The sequence below is a fragment of the Tenebrio molitor genome, chromosome 6 (genome assembly GCF_963966145.1).
Source record: "Tenebrio molitor chromosome 6, icTenMoli1.1, whole genome shotgun sequence".
Lineage (NCBI taxonomy): Eukaryota > Metazoa > Arthropoda > Insecta > Coleoptera > Tenebrionidae > Tenebrio > Tenebrio molitor.
The window spans coordinates 12,152,835-12,171,697 of NC_091051.1; the positions used below are offsets into that span (position 1 = coordinate 12,152,835).

At 34.0% G+C, this 18,863-nt stretch overlaps 2 protein-coding genes across 2 annotated transcripts; both read left to right on the forward strand.

Moving 5' to 3' along the window:
• The first annotated feature begins 1,739 nt into the window (after nt 1–1,739).
• LOC138133227 (beta-1,4-glucuronyltransferase 1-like) lies at nt 1,740–4,267 on the forward strand. Its single transcript, XM_069051061.1, has 5 exons — nt 1,740–2,421; nt 2,478–2,930; nt 2,976–3,555; nt 3,606–3,731; nt 3,779–4,267. Exons 2-5 carry the CDS (start codon nt 2,539–2,541, stop codon nt 3,986–3,988), a joined length of 1,308 nt encoding a protein of 435 aa, XP_068907162.1. The 5' UTR covers nt 1,740–2,421; nt 2,478–2,538; the 3' UTR covers nt 3,989–4,267.
• Nucleotides 4,268–8,118: 3,851 nt separating this feature from the next.
• Nucleotides 8,119–16,622, forward strand: LOC138134122 (nose resistant to fluoxetine protein 6-like). The gene is made up of 11 exons (XM_069052204.1): nt 8,119–8,516; nt 8,570–8,766; nt 10,656–10,870; nt 10,921–10,997; nt 11,047–11,240; nt 11,294–11,623; nt 15,427–15,614; nt 15,670–15,995; nt 16,048–16,190; nt 16,316–16,430; nt 16,515–16,622. Exons 1-11 carry the CDS (start codon nt 8,159–8,161, stop codon nt 16,544–16,546), a joined length of 2,175 nt encoding a protein of 724 aa, XP_068908305.1. The 5' UTR covers nt 8,119–8,158; the 3' UTR covers nt 16,547–16,622.
• Nucleotides 16,623–18,863: the final 2,241 nt, after the last annotated feature.

Consider the following 18,863-nt stretch of genomic DNA (forward strand, 5'->3'; position numbering starts at 1 on the left):
CTCGAGGTTGTCAAAATACTTGCTACAATATAGGATGATTCACGAGTAATAGTGAGCCTAACGAAATTTGTGATGCAGCCAACAATACATTTGCACCGATTATGTGTACATATTTAAAAAATTATATTTTAATTTTATAAAACATACAGTACAATTCAGAATAAGTGGCATCGCGGTAGGCGTGGATTATCTGAAGTGAGCTTTATGTTATGTCAAAAAATTTACTAAACATGTGAAACCGCGATTACTTTATTTTGAGGAAATAAAAATATCCTGAGCGCAAAGACTTTTCGTAAATGAAACAAGGAAACTCCAAATACTACAGGGTTATTTATATATGATTGTAGTCCAAGTAGGCGTAAAAACTGAATGTAAAATTTACGGTTGCCGCTCCATAAAAAACAACTCAATAATTTTGGATTCAATCGTTAATTTAAAATAAATAAATAAAATTATCATCACCGCACTCCTAAAAAATAACAGTGACAGCGACAAAAATTGACAGTTCATCACATCAAAACGGCAAACATTTCATAACATGGGCAGGGCCTGCTTCGACTACAATCATTTATAATAACCCTGTATAACAAGAACATAAAACGATTCCAATGGCGAAGGATACCAACAGCGTCGAAACTGGGGTATTTTTAGCAAAGGTCTTACTGCCAACCTAAATTTAAATTTCCAACGCCTACCGCCATGCCACTTATTCTGAATTATTATAATATAGTCATGTTAATGCCCATGCACTACATTTGTCAAATTTAATCAAAATCATAATGTGAAATAATAAAAAAACACACACAAATTAAAAAACTATGAGGGGGTTGCATCACAAATTTTGTTAGGCTCATTGTTACTCGTGAATCACCTTGTATTTACAAAATAGATCCAAAATAGCGTTTAGAATAAAGATTATTGCAAGTTTAAGGTGTTTAAAACTCAAATTTGGTTCGTCTTGGAATTTGGAATTCAATTTCGAAATTTTGATTTTTTTAAATAAATAATTGAATTGAATTTTATCGAATCAAAAATCCTATTTTCAATACAACACTAAATTATTGACGTATACCGAATCCCAGATTCATGATAAGAAAAACTTTCCCATGTGATGCGAACAAACAATGGTTTAAATTTTTAGGAGAATGCGGGCGGAGTAGCTAAAATTCATTATGGGGAGAAAAACACCTTTGTTTTTATAGGCAATTAATTCTAAGACGAAAGAAGTTGTCAGGTCATGAGAAAAATGTCTTACTGAAACGAAAGCATAAGAAGAATAATAGAGCTTGTACATGGTAAATTTAAATTAGCCTCATATATTCTGCTTTTATTCGTTTTTGAACAAAATAAACGTTTTTACAAATTGATACCAATTAACACGGACATTAAAAAATTATGTTTTAAGAATAGAACGACCCAAAGTTTTGTCGACACAAACTAATTACATATTCAAGAACTGAACTGGAAGAATAAGTAACTTTGAGGTTGTTGGCTCTACAGGAAGTCATAATTTAAACATTATGTTTGGTGTGTACATAGACTCTACATAGAAAGAAGAAGAAACAAACTCCAAAATTAATACACTACAAAAGTACAATTATAACAACAAGAAACAATTTTGTTTTTATATTCCTCCCCAATTGTTGCTTTGCTCTTATATTGTGTAGAGCAATTTCTCAGTTTTCAGGAAAACAACGCTGTGATAAGCCTCATTTAAATAATCTGCAATTTTGCGAACAGTTGTAGATGGAAAGAAACATAACGTTGATGGTTACATAATTTATGTTGGACGACTGGAAAAAAATTCCGCATAACAAACCTCTCCAAAACATAATTATAGTTTTGCATGAATTTTTTAGAATTGGTCGATAACAGTTACAATGCACGACATCAAATACAAAGAGGCTATAGCTTATCTTCAAGTCGTTCAACTTAATTTTTGTGAATCGATATAAATGTAATGTACATGCGAGCAACTAAATGGATTTTTTCCTGGAATTATGATAATTTTGAAATGGGTGGATGTCTGTTTCGACTAGATAATGATGTCACCATGATGACTTGCAAAATATAAATAGAAATATATTTAGGTTTGTGATTAAACAATATCGTTGCGCATTTCATATATGAGGCTATCAGTTTGAACTTTGAGTTAGCAACTGTACAATTATTTCAACGATGAAAGACGTGTTAGTTTCACGAGCTAGACTTTTCAAATCTGTGCACGTTGTGAAAACGGGGGAAATTCCGTACCACTATTGATTTATCACTGCGGCCATTTTCCCGCATACTGCAACTTTTCTTTACACATTTCCACCGCCAGGGTGAGCCACTGTACTGTTGTGTCTTTACCCAGGCCATGTGGATGCCACAATATACTCCCTTTGATAGTTAAGGAATTCTGTACGACACGTGAACAACGTAAGTAACCATTTTAAAACGTTTTTGTACCATGACACCCACTCAGAATCTTACAGTTCCACTGCACCGGAATGTGACACAAAATACCTACGAATCATCAGATCAGAAAAAAATGCCATGTATAGGATTCGGTACAGAATAAGAAGGGTTTTTCTCCCGCCTTTACTGGCTGGAATCTTGATAACCTTTACTCTGATCATCATCAACAACAATGGTTCTTTACTTCGCCAGGTGTTCTACAATTACCAGATAAACTTCCACGGAATACCGGGAAGCTACTTGTCAACGAAGACCCCAAACGAGAGTTACTGCAATTTCAGATATGGCTTACCGGAAGAGTTGCTTTACGAAGAAAGCGATCTCAGTTTTCCTTTTGAAGAAAAAGACAAAAGTCCTTACAGAATCCTCCGGGATGCTGTTGAAGCCAAATGGGACAAATCAGTACCTGAAGTGACGTACGCCACGCACGCTACCGCCGATTTCATCAACTACATTCCAGAAATAGTCAGGTAGATTGGTTCTTTTGGGCGACCAACACTAACTACTTCTTTTAGATTCTGGGAGGGTCCTCTTAGTATCGCGGTGTTCATTCCAGATTCTGACGCAGACTTGACCATAAGACAACTCGCTCAGTTGTGTTTTTGTACCCCTGAAATGGGTCGAGTTTCTGTCCATTTCGTTTTTCCTTTGAGCGCTCCTCCGTACTTGCAGAATCACCCGGAGAAGTTGACTTGCGAGCTTCCCGACTCGTCGAAACTGTCAACGTTCAGGATGACCAACGAGATTATGTATCCGATCAACGTTTGCCGAAATATCGCTCGAAGCTACTCCCAGACTGATTTTGTGATGGTGACTGATATCCAGTTGGTTCCTAGCGAAGAGTTGGCTTCGCGATTCGTGGAGATGACTAGAGCTTTGCACGTCAACAAGCCAAAACCTCCGTCCCGCGTTTACGTAGTGCCTGTTTTTGAGGTGGAGGCGTACGATGTGATCCCGAGGACGAAAGATGAGTTGTTGATGATGGTCAAAGAAGAGAGAGCGGTATATTTTCATAGACATATTTGCTCACATTGCCAAAAATTTCCAGGAGTCAAGACTTGGCTAGAGATTAATCCTGGAAGTGTCAATATCAAGGTGACGTGACCGAGATGATGCAGTTGTCGATAAAAACTTGCTTATTTCAGCCTTTCGTGTCCGTCAAAAGAGAGTATCCTTTTCATCGATGGGAGCCGATTTATATCGGAGGTAAGAATGACCCTTTATACAGCGAAGCGTTATCCTGGGAGGGATTACAAGATAAGATGACTCAGGTCAGGGATACAATTTTAATACGGTCACGTCATGATGGAACTTTCAGATGTTGGAGATGTGCCTTATAGGATACCAGTTCGTTATTTTGGATGGTGCGTTCCTCGTCCACTGGCCTGGAATTAAAAAGGAGAAACACAAATTCAATTTGAAAAATTCGTGGAGAATGTCCTTCCAACAACAAAATTCCAAACAATATTCGAAAATTATCAAGGAACTGCGCAGAAAGTACGAAGATAATCCTAAATGCAAATTGTAATAATCAAATTGTTGATTACTAGACTGAATTTATGATTCCTTAGCCAAAGTTACCTATTTACGTGTTTCTAATTCAATTAGAATTCATTCATTACGATAGTTGGTTGTATTGTTATGGTAGATGTTGTTTTGTAGAAGTTGGAGAGTGCTCAACTCAAACAATAGATGTCTCTAGCGGACGTGTTTGAATCCTGCGCCTGTTGATTAGATTTAGTTTGTTGAATTTGAACAGACCTGTGATGAAGGCTTATTTTGACAAATAAAGTTATCTCATTACTTTCATCTTTTTTGTTTTCTTTCTCTCGTATCATATAAAATACACAATAATCGAGTAATGATACTGTAAATATGTAGTAAACAATTATTTAGTAAAATGTAGTTATCGATAATAATAATCAATGTCCTACAATTAAAATAGCTTAAATTGGAATATACAACGTGTCTCAGAAATAAGTACATTAATTTTAACTCGTTAATAACAACAATATATTTAAATGATAACATATATTTTTTTCCTAAACCTTGAAGTTATCCAATTAAAATTATTGAAAGATTTGGCACAAATTTTATTACCAACCAACGGGAATTAATTGTTTCGCCGATGTCGATAAGCGAAGAACAAAAAACAAATGCAAGAAAAATTTCACTTGTTTTTTTGCTAACTTAAGTACAGCGGCTAAATACTGCGACCGTTACTGTGACCTATAATAATGATAAGGGTGGAGGAGAAAAAGGAGAATCATATGGTAGATAGTAAATGAAAGCGATTTTAATAATAAATATTTTGAACTGACCCTAATGAATCGCCCATACTTAAGGTTATAACAAAATGTCTCCCAAAATTAGTGTATTAATCTGTAAAATATCTGATGAAGTAATTAAAGTAATCATTAATCATTACAAGAAGTGTTCAAAGTGACCGTCGTTATTGTTCGCCGCCGAAATGATTCTTCCACTCTTTCCAGCATTCCTCTGTCATTGCGAATTGTTGTGGCAGCATTTTCCAACCGTTCTCTTAAAACGTCAATTGTATCAGTTGGAACCGAATATACCAAATCATTCATGCACCCCCACAAGAAGTCGCATCGAAATTTTCTGGGCCCGAAGAGCACTCCCGCACGCTTCACCATACGCCAACACAATATCTATGTACATACTCACTAATCGAAAATAAACGCGCCATTTTCACAAAATGTTAGCTCAAATTTCAAACCATACCTGCCTTTTGGAGTCGCGTAAAACTAAACCTAGGCCGCAGAGCGAAAAAACTTTATTGTAAAAACCCAATGTTTTGCGCTGATTTTACAAAAACTATTATTTCACGGTACGGTCATTGGATCAAATAACTAGAAAATACGAGTAAATAGACAACTCGTTAATTTATGGGGGAGTAAAATACTGAAATGAAAATTATATTTCGAAAAAATGGTACATACTTAACAATTTTGTTGTTCGTGACCAGATCTGTCACTGGTTAAAATTAATGTACTTATTTCTGCGACACGTTGTACGTTTTTGTTAATTTGGTACTACAAAAAGGGGGGATAAATAATTACATTGAACTAAACTAAAAAAAAGATTTAATAATTTAAATTAGTCGGTTTGAAGTAATATCGAGCTTAAAATTATAACTTATAAAAAAAAGTAATATAATTAATTATACAATTAAATTTAAAATAATATGTACTAGAGAATAATAGAGAATACAACAATTTTTGAAATTATTCAATGTAAGATTCGGAAAATAGAGACATTTACAGTTACATTTTTTTTTGTATAATTTTTTAACAAAAAAAAATTAATAATGAATTCATGTTTGTCACAAAAAATATGCCTACTTAATTATTCAATAAATTGAGTTATCCTACAAGTGGCATAGGCACAGAACTAAACAGCAAGCATGCAAAAGCTCCATTTGTAGGATCGTGGGAAGGGGTTTTTTAAAAATTTATAGGAAATTCTTCCTGCAGGATAATTTAAAAATCCTATTCTGTTCTTAAGGGAAACTTTAGGTCTCGTTTGGCTTTCAGCGACTTACGACTGCTTTTTTATGTGGAAATTACTTAATTTTCTAGAAACACTTTCCCAGATAACATAAACTGAAATAGGTTTTTGATGAACCTGTAATATTTTTGCAAGTTGCAGTTTGTTACTGTAGAACGAATGAAAAAGTAAGGCTGAAAATAAGTAAATGTCAAAAATATTCATTCAGTCGTAAATAAATATCCTTTTCAAAAATGCTTACAATATGGATATAGATATGTATTATTTAAATCGAAAAATCGGAAGCAGTGGAACGTGAAAATGTTTAAAAACAGATGTTTGATTATTAGAATGTTTGTAATTAGTACTTACAAAGAAGCGATAAATAATTTTCTCAAGGAAAGTTTACAAGCAAATTTTACATTGTTGATGTTGCGAGAGAACAACACACGCTTCAAATTATTTCGACTAACAAGATTGAAAATTGTTTATGCTAAAAGTGGTTTACCAATGTCAATTAATTTGTCGAGTTACGTTTACTTTGTCAAAGCTTTTGCTAATATCGCTGTAAAGAGCATTAATTTTGTCTAGCTACTCGAAAATTTTTCAAATATATAATTTCCATGAGACGCTGCAAGTTTGTACTCATTAGTCGAGCTCTCTAAAATTCCAGGTTTTTTCTGTTATTTTTAATTTATCATACATTATCATACCTTAGATAATTGTGGAGTTATACATACAATATGGCTTCAAAGTCTCGAAATATATTTAAATGATGAATTATTCTAATACATTAGATTTTTTTTTTGTTTAGTTTATTTTTCTTCTCAGTTTTCAATGTTTTTTTAATGAAAATAAATTAACAAGGGTCTGTTTTTATTTAAATTAAGTTTAAGAAATTTGTGTCCTTAGGCACATTATTTTCGTGAAAGCGATTTTTTTTATGTGATAATTTGTGTAGGTACTTTTCGAGAATTGAAAGTCGTTTACGTTTTTCGATTTTTTCCATATAAAAATAAGATGGACAGAAAAACAATCCATAATAATCAATTCATCACCAATATTTTCCAATTGTTTACATTCTACCGTACGATTTAAAAAATGTATAATCAAGAGCGGCTGTGAAAAACAAAATCATCGTAAACGTATGGCTCAGCTTGACATTATCACACATAACCTAACTTAAAATTTATGAATTACAGCCCAATTGGATCGTATATACGAGACGCGGTCGAATGGTAACGGTGACTCATTCCTATAGGAACCACCTTTGTCTAAGATAATTTTTGATATGCCGGTATGATCATAAACAAAAGCTGGAAAAACATACTCCTTGCCAACTCACTTTTTAATACAACATCTGCAAGAAGAATTTCATCACTCCATAAATTTCTTCGTCTTCTACAGACTAATGTTGAATCTTGTTGGAATGTCTTTATCTTACCACACACCTTGTGTGGTGGTTTTAGAAAAATTGAAGTATCAAAGTCTTTGTAATGCAGTCTAAAAATACATGCTTCGCTAGCGTTTTATTAACCGAACACCAAGTATTGAATAAATGTTCTTTTTAATATCGTAAGGCAATAAAGTATCTGGTGAAGTCAAATAACCTCGCTGAAATTCCTAAAATATTTTATGGGTAAAATATACTCCTTATTGGAGTAGAAAGAATCCAAGGAAATGTCGTCTATAAGAATATCAGGTTTCGTTTTGAATGTATTCAATTATGTAATCTGGCGAAGAAAATGAAATTGCTGAATAGAGCAACTGAAACAAGCTGTGCACACTCCGTTTAATAAAGCTTCAAATGACTGAATCCATGAAAGTCATTTCTAATTATTATCATATTAACCGCCCTTGTACTAAAGTTCCGATCAGCGTTCTCGCTGAACCATTACATGGTACAATTAAGGAATTAATTATATAAATGTACAACGAACAAGACTTCTACATCTGCGTTGGAAGCACAGTTGTGAAAGTAAATTAGAGTTGAACTCAACTATGTCCCATCCGCCATAAATAATTAAAGTCGGAATGCAAATATCTCCAATAGAGGTGCAATTATTTCCTTGACATGAAAGTACCTAGTTGCGATGTGAATTTTGACAAGCGGTAATTTAGCGTAAACTTGTAAAAGAAACTTGCAAGTATAAAAAGCATTTCGAATCGGTCCCTCTTCAATTTCAAGATGAAACTACCTAACGTACCAATTTTCTTTTCAATATGTTCATTTCTAAAGTGTCCCGCGATTTCCGCAACTCCCACCACCGCAAACACGGTAACTACGACAAGTTCGATAAAAATTTCCGAGAACGAAGATCATAAATCAGAAAATGTAACTGGAAATAACGAAGCTGAAAAACGAGCATTTAACGGTGCGGAAATAACCGACAGACAGCCTGTAAAATTAAATATGAGACAAGGATTGCTCATGAACCAAGTTTTGGCTATGTACACTTTGGGAGAGGAGTCTAATCAGCTTTGTAAGAACCATTCGAAAGAGCTTAATATCGGGCTGAGAGCCTTGGAGCCTTGGGCTTTGAAAAGTAAATATAGCTTTTTGCAGAGGTGAGTTTTACGAAATTATTGTGTGTTTTAGTGTTTGACTCGTCGTCCAAGTTGCAAGCGGGAATTTTAGAAGGGAACTTGTTTGAATTCGGGGATTTTCAGCAGTGTGTACAAACATATAAAAATTCGCTTTATGGCCCGATTAGAGGGAAACACTGCTCGCTCAAAATCATTCCCGATGTTCAGCTCTTGAGGAAAGTGCTTCAGTTTCGAAACGTATCCACCAAAGTAAGATTACTCCGAATTTGATCAAAGCTTTAACTATAAAGGGCGCACGCAGTGATTAATCAAAAATGTCGAAATTGTTTCACGCTGTTTTGATTAAACTTTTAATACGGAATCATTTCTTCCATTGATTGCAGCCGAATTTTTCGCAATTACTTCCGCAAGATAGACTTCACAATGTTAAATCGAATTTAGCGTTGATGGATCGTGATAAATTGCTATTCTTGGACTGAGTAGTTATAAATTTAAAATCAAATAAATCTGAAAACTCATTCAGAACCAAAAACAAATTATTCATAAATGAAATTATTACACAACTATAATGTTGAAATAGTTATTTATGGTACGAGTGTGTTATCTTGGCTATAAGTCACGCGAGAAAAAGTTTTGTGTAATTTTCTCAAGTAACTTATTGAACATAACACATGAGTGGCATACAAAATTTTATCCAACAATTGCAACAGTTGCAAATAAATGTAATTGTAACTCAACGGTGATTTACAGTTATAATTCACACGTGAGTTACGACACGCGTGACTTATGGGCCACTTTACTGGTCTAAAATGAGAACAATTATGACTCTATAAGTGGCAGGTGTTGGATAAAAAAATAAATATTAAACTTTTAATGCTGCTGCACGTCAAAAATATTATAAAAATATATAATGGGGAGTTTTGAGAAGTTTTTCAAGTACAGTTTTTTGTCTTTTATTTATTTATTTATTTCACAATCGACTCTCCAACGCCAACTTTGAGCATAAATTTAAATGAATACACGATATTTAAAATTTGGTTGGCGCCACTCTGTCAGAATTAATCGGTCAGTTATTTAGTGAAATTTGTCTTTTTTAAATATGGATAAATCTGAAATCTGAATCGTAATAAAGTACTTTTCTAAAAAGAGTTTGGTATAATCTGCTACACAGGTTTTAAACTTGTCAAAAAATCTTGTGAACATGTTCAGCCACTGGACATCCCGGAACAGTTTTCATACAAGAAAACATTGATTTAATCCATAACACGGGTTTTCACGAGAGACGATTCGCTGTGAAATTTATTTTAGAGTTGTGGCAGGTTAGAAAAAATTTGATCAGGTATTTAGCTGGGAGCAAATTAACGAATTAACAAATAAATTAAAAAACAATCTTGCAAAATTAAATTTGTAGTAGCATGTTGGAATTTGAACAATTTTCAAGGCTCTTTTTGTATCGGATTTAATCGTTAGGATTGCTACGTATTTAGAAAATGACGAGCCGCTGATAAATCAAAGCCTCTTTGTATTGTTCAGTCATGGATAAAATTTATCAGTTCTATAGAGCAAAATATTTGTAACGTAGCCAACAGAAAATTGAATTTTTCCCATTTCAAACCAACATTAAAATTTTGCATCCAGAACTATTCTATTATATCTCCATAAATAAAATGTATTTTCACTGGATTGTAAAATTAGATTTCGTGTTCACACGAAATTATAGTGGGTATTTCACGAGTGATAATGAACCCGACGGAATTGAAAATGCAACCCAAAATACATTTCCAAAGTTAAGGCGGCTAGTTTATATATCGTATTGTTTTAAAGTGAAATTATGAATTCATGATGGCTTTGCTTCCAATAATTTTATTTGTCACAACTGACAATTACGAAAAAATAAACATTTCCCCACAAACTCTTCGTTTTTCCACAATTTCATTTAACCAAGCGAATGACGTTTATGTCAAAATTTACGAAACTGCACAGCTAACTATGTTTTATGTTTTTTAAATCCAAAAAAAATATACACGTTAACTTTGGAGATGTATTGTGGGTTGCAATTCCGTCGGGCTCATTATCACTCGTGAAATACCCTGTATCTGACAACATGTTTTAATATGAATTTATTTTACTTAAATCAGAGGTTCGCGAAAGTGTACCAGTTTGTGAAAAATGCAGCTTTTGTGTGGTCCGTGTGCGTACCAGACTCGTGCCACAGCGAAGATGTTTACAACCACTTTTCCAAATCAATTTATGGTTTGTCTGAAGGATTAAATGTGACAATATCTCTGGAAGAAGCCGACTGTGTAACAGTTTTCGACGACAAGTCACTTAATCAAACGGAATTAATAATTATGTAATATTCGCAACAAGCAATTCGTTAAACTGATCGGATCGTCGTTTCAGTGGTTTATTGGTGGGGTTCATCGCCATCGTCACAGTCTCTACTGTTGTTGATTTGTTTTATCTCACCCCCGAGGAGGGTAATTCACCCGTTGCACTCAACTTCCAGGCTTGATTATCTATTTGTAGCATCCAGCAACAAACTTGTGAATATATTTTCAGCTTATACGAATTCTAAACGAATATTTGCCAGAGGCGATGGCAATTCTGACCTAGATTGTGTGCATGGAATCCGCTTCTTGAGCACTTGTTATGTGGTCATCGGTCACAGATATCTCATGCTCATGTTCTTCCCCTCCATCAACAGTCTTAAAATTATGGATGTAAGTGAGAGCGACTCTAAATCAGTGAAATTCTCTCAAGAGTTCTTTTTAAGTGGGTATTGTATTATAGAAGTACGGCAATTACAGGGGGCACGCTTTGTGTGGATACATTTTTCATGATAAGTGGAATGCTTGTGAGCTTGGGGTTTTTTCAGGAAGTAAAAAAATCCGGAAGAATGAATTGGATTCTTTTTTATTTATACCGTTATATGAGAATAACACCCCCGCTGGCTCTCGTTGTTCTTTGCTACGCCACTCTGGTCCATCATTTAGGATCCGGGCCATTGTGGCATGACATGCTGGAGATTGTGCAGAAGCCGTGTCAGGAATACTGGTGGGCCACCTTGTTGCATATACAAAATTACGTGCACCCCTTTCCTCTGGTGAGTTTCCGACAAATTAGACACACTAGACAGCTTGCAAAAAAGTTGGATAAATATAATTGGTGTTGTTTACAATACTATGCTGGGGAAGGTCACTTCAAATAACAATCATATTCAATTATTTCATTAAAGTTAATTGAAAACGCTGCCCTAAAAGTATTGATTTAGGGAAAATAAAACGTAATATTTTTTTACAACCGATTACCTTTTTCCAGCTGGTAGCGACTTTCGTTCATCGAAAAATAATGGGAAAAGTTATCTTCAATCTTTTCTCTGTTTTCGATTATCAGCTCCCCTAATAAAAGAATTAAACTCCAGAGAATTTAGGGTGGTTACTACCAGTGGGGTCACTACGCTGTCGATCAACTTTGTAGTTGTGCAGCTCGCGTGAAAGAAGTTGAAAATATGTTCGATAAATTGAATTTCCCGAATTCACCCCACATTTTCTTTATCTGAAATCTGTCTCGAGTGTCCGAAAGACATATGTTTCGATCTTATTGTTCTCTTATTCAGTCGTTCAGCAGAAGAGTTTTTATCAAAATTATTTGAGACGAGGGTGGTGACAAAAGTACTGATTTGAAGGGGTCTCAATAGGAATAATTTTTCAAAGTCTGAATAACATTTAATTAAGTGTCTGCGTTTTACGCAATTTATGCGAACTGTAAATTTTGATTGTTACTGAGAATTCTATAGAAACCATCTGCGATGTCTTGCAAATTAAAAATTGTTGAATGCGCCGAATGAGAAAAATCTCCAGCTCAAAAGAAATTTCCATTGCTTTTTTTAAATACTTGAACGTGTTTTATCAAAATCGCTTTAAACCTAGGTGATGAATTATTTAAACATTGCTCGTAGAAGAAATATTGTCAATACTGTGTAAGATTTCTTGATTCAATAAACAAAAATGACCTCTAATATTAAGTATGGTGAACGTATGTCGAGGGAGAAACATACTTCATATTAAATAAGTTGTTAATGTAGAACCCACACTTCACACATAATACACAGAAGGGTTTTTATCAAAGTAATTTTTAAACAAGGGCGGCCCCAGACAAAAAATGTAAATGAGATATGTATGTAACATGAATTAGTTTATTAAATATTATTATTATATTAAAAGTATTTTTAAATGAGGGTAGTCACAAAAGAATGGGTTTATAACGAATGTGAATAACAACGACACTTAATTAAGGGGTTACACCACCTTGAGACTTCCAAAAAATCGAATTTTTTTTTGGCTAGATTGATTATTAATAGTTTTTAGGCACTCTTAATAATTTTACGTACTCGCAAGCGGACGAAAAGTAACTCTTTTTCGGGCGCTGACCAGGGCGCCATTTGTTGGTCGAAACCGACAAAACCCACAATTGTCCTGTCACCATAAATCATGTAAATAAGTTCTTAATTGTATTGCAAATAGTAAATTTCTCGTTTTGTTGGCAAGCTGATAAAAAATACTAAGTACAAGAAGAAAATTGTTAATATGTATTAATAAATTTATCTATTTGAAAAAGTTAGATACAAAATAAATTTCTAATTTTTCCGATGATGTCTTTTGCTTTGTTGTTTGTTCGGTCGACTAAAAAATTTAATGTGCACTTCTGCCAAAAAGTGCCTTCTGTCCTCGCCTGTTTTCAAGTCTCGGTCAGAAAACTCAGTCTCGGACGAAAAAGATGCACTTTTTGGCCTTGATACACAAATAACTATTTAAGAATATGTATTTTAAGCGTCTAATGCCCGGTTTCTGAAATGACCCAATAACTAAAAGTTCAGTTAAATCGAGCATTGCTATAGAAACGCTAAAAAGTAACCAATCACATTACATGATTTTTGTATTTATCGGAAAGTTAACTTTAACTGGCCCAATAAAATTGTTTCCAGAAATCGGGCCTAAAACGTTTTTAACATTTACATTTTTAACATGTACGCTAACACGGTGCTTTATTTTCTTTTGCGTTTTTCTCGAAACTAAAACAACTTTTTCAAATTGGTGGAAAATATATCTCGAGATAATTTTTTTAAACAGCTGTCATTTCTACAAAAAGAAATTTTCCTTATGCTACACTTCAGCCATTAGCTTACTTTACAAGAATTTTTTAAAGTTTTTTTTTCGGACGATTTGTGACAGAAAAAAATTCCACCATTGGCAAAGATTTTTAAAGAGACGACTTCATATCTCCCCTATTTTTTAATTTCTTTTGTTCGTTTTTTTTTTTAATTTGTTCATAAAATTATAATGTACTCATATTTGTAAAAAATAAAAATGATCTCACACATTTAATAGTGGCGTCAAAAAAAATTATACAAATTTTTCCAAGCGCCAAGATGGTATGAAGTTAATTTTAAATTGGTGGAGGCGCCGGGCAAGAATTGCACATTGTCGTGCATGATTCAAATTTAATATTTCATTTATAAGATTTAATAATAATAACGATTTGAAAATAATTCGGGACAATATCTTGAATTAATTGTTTATATTTAATGTATTAATTCAAAAAGGAAAATTGTTTTTAAATTTAAAATTGGTGGATGCGCCAGGTAAAACAATGTTTACTCCAGATTAATGTCTTACCAAACTTGGTACATTTTATAAGAGGACAGTGACAGAAATTAAAGCAGATGTGTGGATGTCTGATCCATTTAATAAACCTACTTATCTCGTAAATCGTAGAATGTTGCTGCAAATGGCAAGTAAAAATTATATACATTTCATTTAAAGAAATATCCGTTGCAGATCTGAAGATGGAAGAAGTATTTTCAAAATAATTGTAGGATGTAATTTTCATGCAATACTTTTTTTGATTAAATATTTTGTTGTTTCAAATTTTCAAAAATGAATTACATTAGAGTACGGGAGGTGAAGTTTCTGGCACGACAACTAAGTTTCAGGCACGATGGCGAAGCCGAGTTCCTGATTAGTGGGAGTATTAGCCTTTTTTGAAAAATCATGGCTAATTTTATTATAGAATTTGACATCGTCAATAAAGGATCGTATGTTGTGGGATCAATTCCTTGACAACGGTGACGCTGCTTTGTTTTTTTCCAAACAAATTATTTGCTGTGTTTATTAGGCTAAATTTTCACTGTTAGTGCTCGAAAAATTGATTTTGGTGTGTTAATCGACTGGAAAAAATGTCTAGTGAGTTAAATGTGACACCAGATGCAGTAAGAGTCGTAAAAGAAGGCCTAAATTCTGAATTACACTGTCAAACTTTTTGACACACAGAGCTGCCAACCCGATAAGTTGTATTTTCTCTATTATGATTATGATTGGTCAATAAAAATGAAAGAAAGACATTTATCGGAAAAATAATACAGGGAAATGTGTTTTTTTACACTAAATCAAAGTAACACTTTAATTTTAAAGTAACTGTAAAAAGAATAAATTAACGGTGTGCCCACATTTTTCCCGCACTCCACCAGAAATTTTTGACATTATTCGGGAAATCGCAGCTCCCTTGACCTAAAGTGTAAGGTAACGGTCAGTTATGGAGGCCGAAAAGTAATTTCAAACTAACTTAAGTAGTTGGAACCTGGAAATGGTATAAATTTATATTTTCAATATTTACTTTAATGCAGGACACGAGAAAGTTTTTGTTTATACTTTCAGAAAATATTAGAACATAATTCGACCTTTGAGTGATTTTCATTCTTTTGCATTTTTATATTGTGCTCAAATAAATAATTTCCCAAAGAATGACTCAAACTTGGTGCTTGACATACATCACGTAATAAATTTTTACTGAAGTAATTTTAGACGGACAAATTCTCGTCAGTCTATTTAAAAAATTGTTGTTTTTCAGTGCATGACTCAGGCGTGGTACTTGACTTGCGACATGCAGTACTACTTCCTGTCCCCTCTGATTCTGATTCCGCTGTGGAAATGTCGCATTTTCGGGTACATTAATTACGTTCTCGTGTACGTGCTATCAATAGCAAGCAATTTTTATCTTGCCTGGATCAATAGGTATGGTGGCGGAGTTCCCGTGACGTAAGAGCAAACGTCTAGAGCTGGCCAACAGAACTGATAACCGTGTGAATTGCAGCAATCAACTCTTTTCCACAAAATATTTCCAACATCACTACATCGCACCGCACACGAGAGCCGCCACCTACATAATCGGCCTGGGCCTCGGCTATTCAATCCACAAGACAAGAGGGAAAAAAATTCCAATTAGCTATCCATTTGTTGTAACCCTCTGGACGATATCTGTTGCAACGATGTTGGCAGCTTTGGTTGGTTGTCACGCATTCCACAAAGAGAACCACGAATACAACAGACTTGAGGCTTCGGTTTTCCATTCTTGTTCGCGGTCGGCTTGGACGTTCGGTATTGTCTGGATGGTGTGGGCTTGTATCAACGGATACGGAGGTACTTCAATATCGGAAAGTTTCGTTCGTTTTGTTGCAGTTTCAGGATTCAGGACCGATAAATTACGTGCTGTCGTCTTATGTGTTCCGCGTGCTGGCCAGAATAAGCTATTCGATGTATCTTCTGCACATGTTGATGCAATATGTAATGAGTGGGGCGGCGAAAATGCCCGGATATTTCTCTGATTTCAGCGCTGTAAGTAGCTCGCGGAAAGTATTGCAAGTCCCAGGAAGTAACCACAATCTTGTCGGATGAAAAATTAATCCCTCCATTGTTTGTTGACCTCTTTAATGTTGGATAGTCGCAATGTTCTTTTTCAGCTTTGTGCTGCTTTCGGTGACTTATTTATAATGGTTGTAATCGGATTTGCGTTTACGATCTGCTTTGAGATGCCCCTGGTTAAGTTTGTGACCATGGTTTTAAGGGGAGGTAATGGTACGGCAGAGATATGAAAGTTGTAGAGATTAGTTTGATTAACTTTCTCTTTCTTGGTTTTCATGATAATCCAATCTTTTTCAGGACGTGTGGTAAAAGTGGAGCCAAAGAATTAACTCCGGCATTTTATCCAATTTACTTGGATAAATTATAACAGAAATTTAAAGTTTACCGATTCCTTTTTCTTATTTTATAACACACTTCCGCTGGTTAATGTAAATTGGATGGATCATAACTTTATAAATTTATAAACTACACTCGTTCTTCACTTAAAATTAAATTATAATGCTAATACTGTATTTCATGAATTCACCTCTCCCCTACCCTACACGACAAAAAAAGAAAATTGTTACAATTTTACAAATAATAGTTATTTGTATATCAAGGCCACGAAGTCGTTTTTTAACGTACCGAGAGAAAAATTGTCGCCGAGGCCGCTTGCGGCCCAGGCAAAACAATCTCGAGGATGTTCAAGAATTTCGCGGCCAAGCTGTACACAATATTTTTTGTGCACCCGAAAAAAACAAGTAAAATGTACTTCACAATTTACAATTCATTTTGGAAATACATAATCGTAAAAATGTCGGAAGAAAATGACGATGTTTTATTTTTGTGTACTCCTCCAGAGTTAAAAAATATAAATTGTGCGGTGTCTAATTTGATATGTGAAAAATCGAAATTGCAACATGAAAAATGTTACAGTAACTTTAGAGATTGGGTTAACAATAAGAATGTGAAATGTTAGATATTAATAAAAATGTAGATCTTGTATCACAAATTAAATTTTTACCCAATTTTTTATTTGAAAAGTTTTATTGGCCACTTTGCAATCACTTAACTTTCTGAATATTACGACAAGCTGCATATTTTATGCTAATGCGGCATCAGCATTACGAAAATATTATACATTATCCTGGCCAAAGTTTAAGTAATAATGGAATGGGTTGCCTCGGTTAGATTTTTCGTCGAGTCAAGACTTGTTAATGAAATCTGAAACATGTTTTCATAAAATGTCAGAAGCATTTGCGTTCTCAGGTATCGACTGAAAATAATAATTCTATTTAGTGTTAATGATCAAGTCTGTAAACCTAAATACTAACAGATCCATCAGAATTTATGGTAATTGCAATGTCGATGTAAACATGTTTACAATTAATGAAGTTAATTAGTTTTCTTATAGCTTTGTAATTTGGATGAAAAGAGCACTATTGTAGCTGAAGGGTGAATATTGACAAACGCGGCATCTTCCTACATGTTCTCCCATTTCTATTCACTTCGGGTTGCTATTCCATTTGACGTTTAATTAGTTTCATAATTAAACGGATTTGTTTCGTAAAACCATCGAAAAATAAGTGCGTTTATTTTGATTATTATTTATCTACAAGTTGTACATCAGTGGTAGATAATCAATATTATTAAAATAAGAAAAATATTCAGGAGAGAGAAATTGGTGTAAGTGCTAAAGACATGAACCAAGGTTTAAGAAAAAAAAAACTGAAGAGGAAGTATTGAATCAATTAATACTAACATAGGTACAGGGTGGTTTAGAAATAAACTTACAAAAAAAAAGATTCTTTAGAGACGGTGGTTAGAAGTTATTAACAATTTTTATCTACGATCGCGTAAAAAGTAGGCACTTTTTGCACTAAAAATCGTTGTCAAAGTTGACGTTTAGAGAAACTGACGGAATCGTTCTCTAAAAGTTTTAGAGCACGATTTCTCGCTTTTATGGCACAGAACTGTCAGAATACAACAATTGAATTTGTTTGAAACATTGTTTAGGTTGCTAAACGACGTGGTTCTCAAACGACTTTGGTTATTCATGAAATATTAAACCAATGAATTATTTTATACAAATTTATGTTGAAACCGGTGTGATGATCTCCCGATCGTAGATAAAATGTTGTAAGACATACGTGTAAAAAGTTCCTTTGTTGCACTCACATCTTTTAAAATACTCCCTCGTACCTCGGTGGTATTTTAAACCCGTTCGTGCAATAAAGGATAACTTTTTACACTTATATCTTAAATAACTATTATCTACGATCGTATAAAAAGTAGGCACTTTTTGCACTAAAAATCGTTGTCAAAGTTGACGTTTAGTGAAACTGACGGAATCGTGCCATAAAACTTTTAGTGCACACTTTTATGGCACAGAACTGTCAAAATACAACAATACAATTTGTTGGAAACATTGTTTAGAAGTAGGTTGCTAAACGACGTGGTTCTCAAACGACTTTGGTTATTCATAAAATATTGAATCAATGATAATTATTTTATACAAATTTATGTTGAAACCGGTGCGATGATCTCACGATCGTAGATAAAATGTTGTAAGACAAACGTGTAAAAAATTCCTTTGTTGCACTCACATCCTTTAAAATACCCCCTCGTACCTCGGTCGTATTTTAAACCCGTTCGTGCAATAAAGGA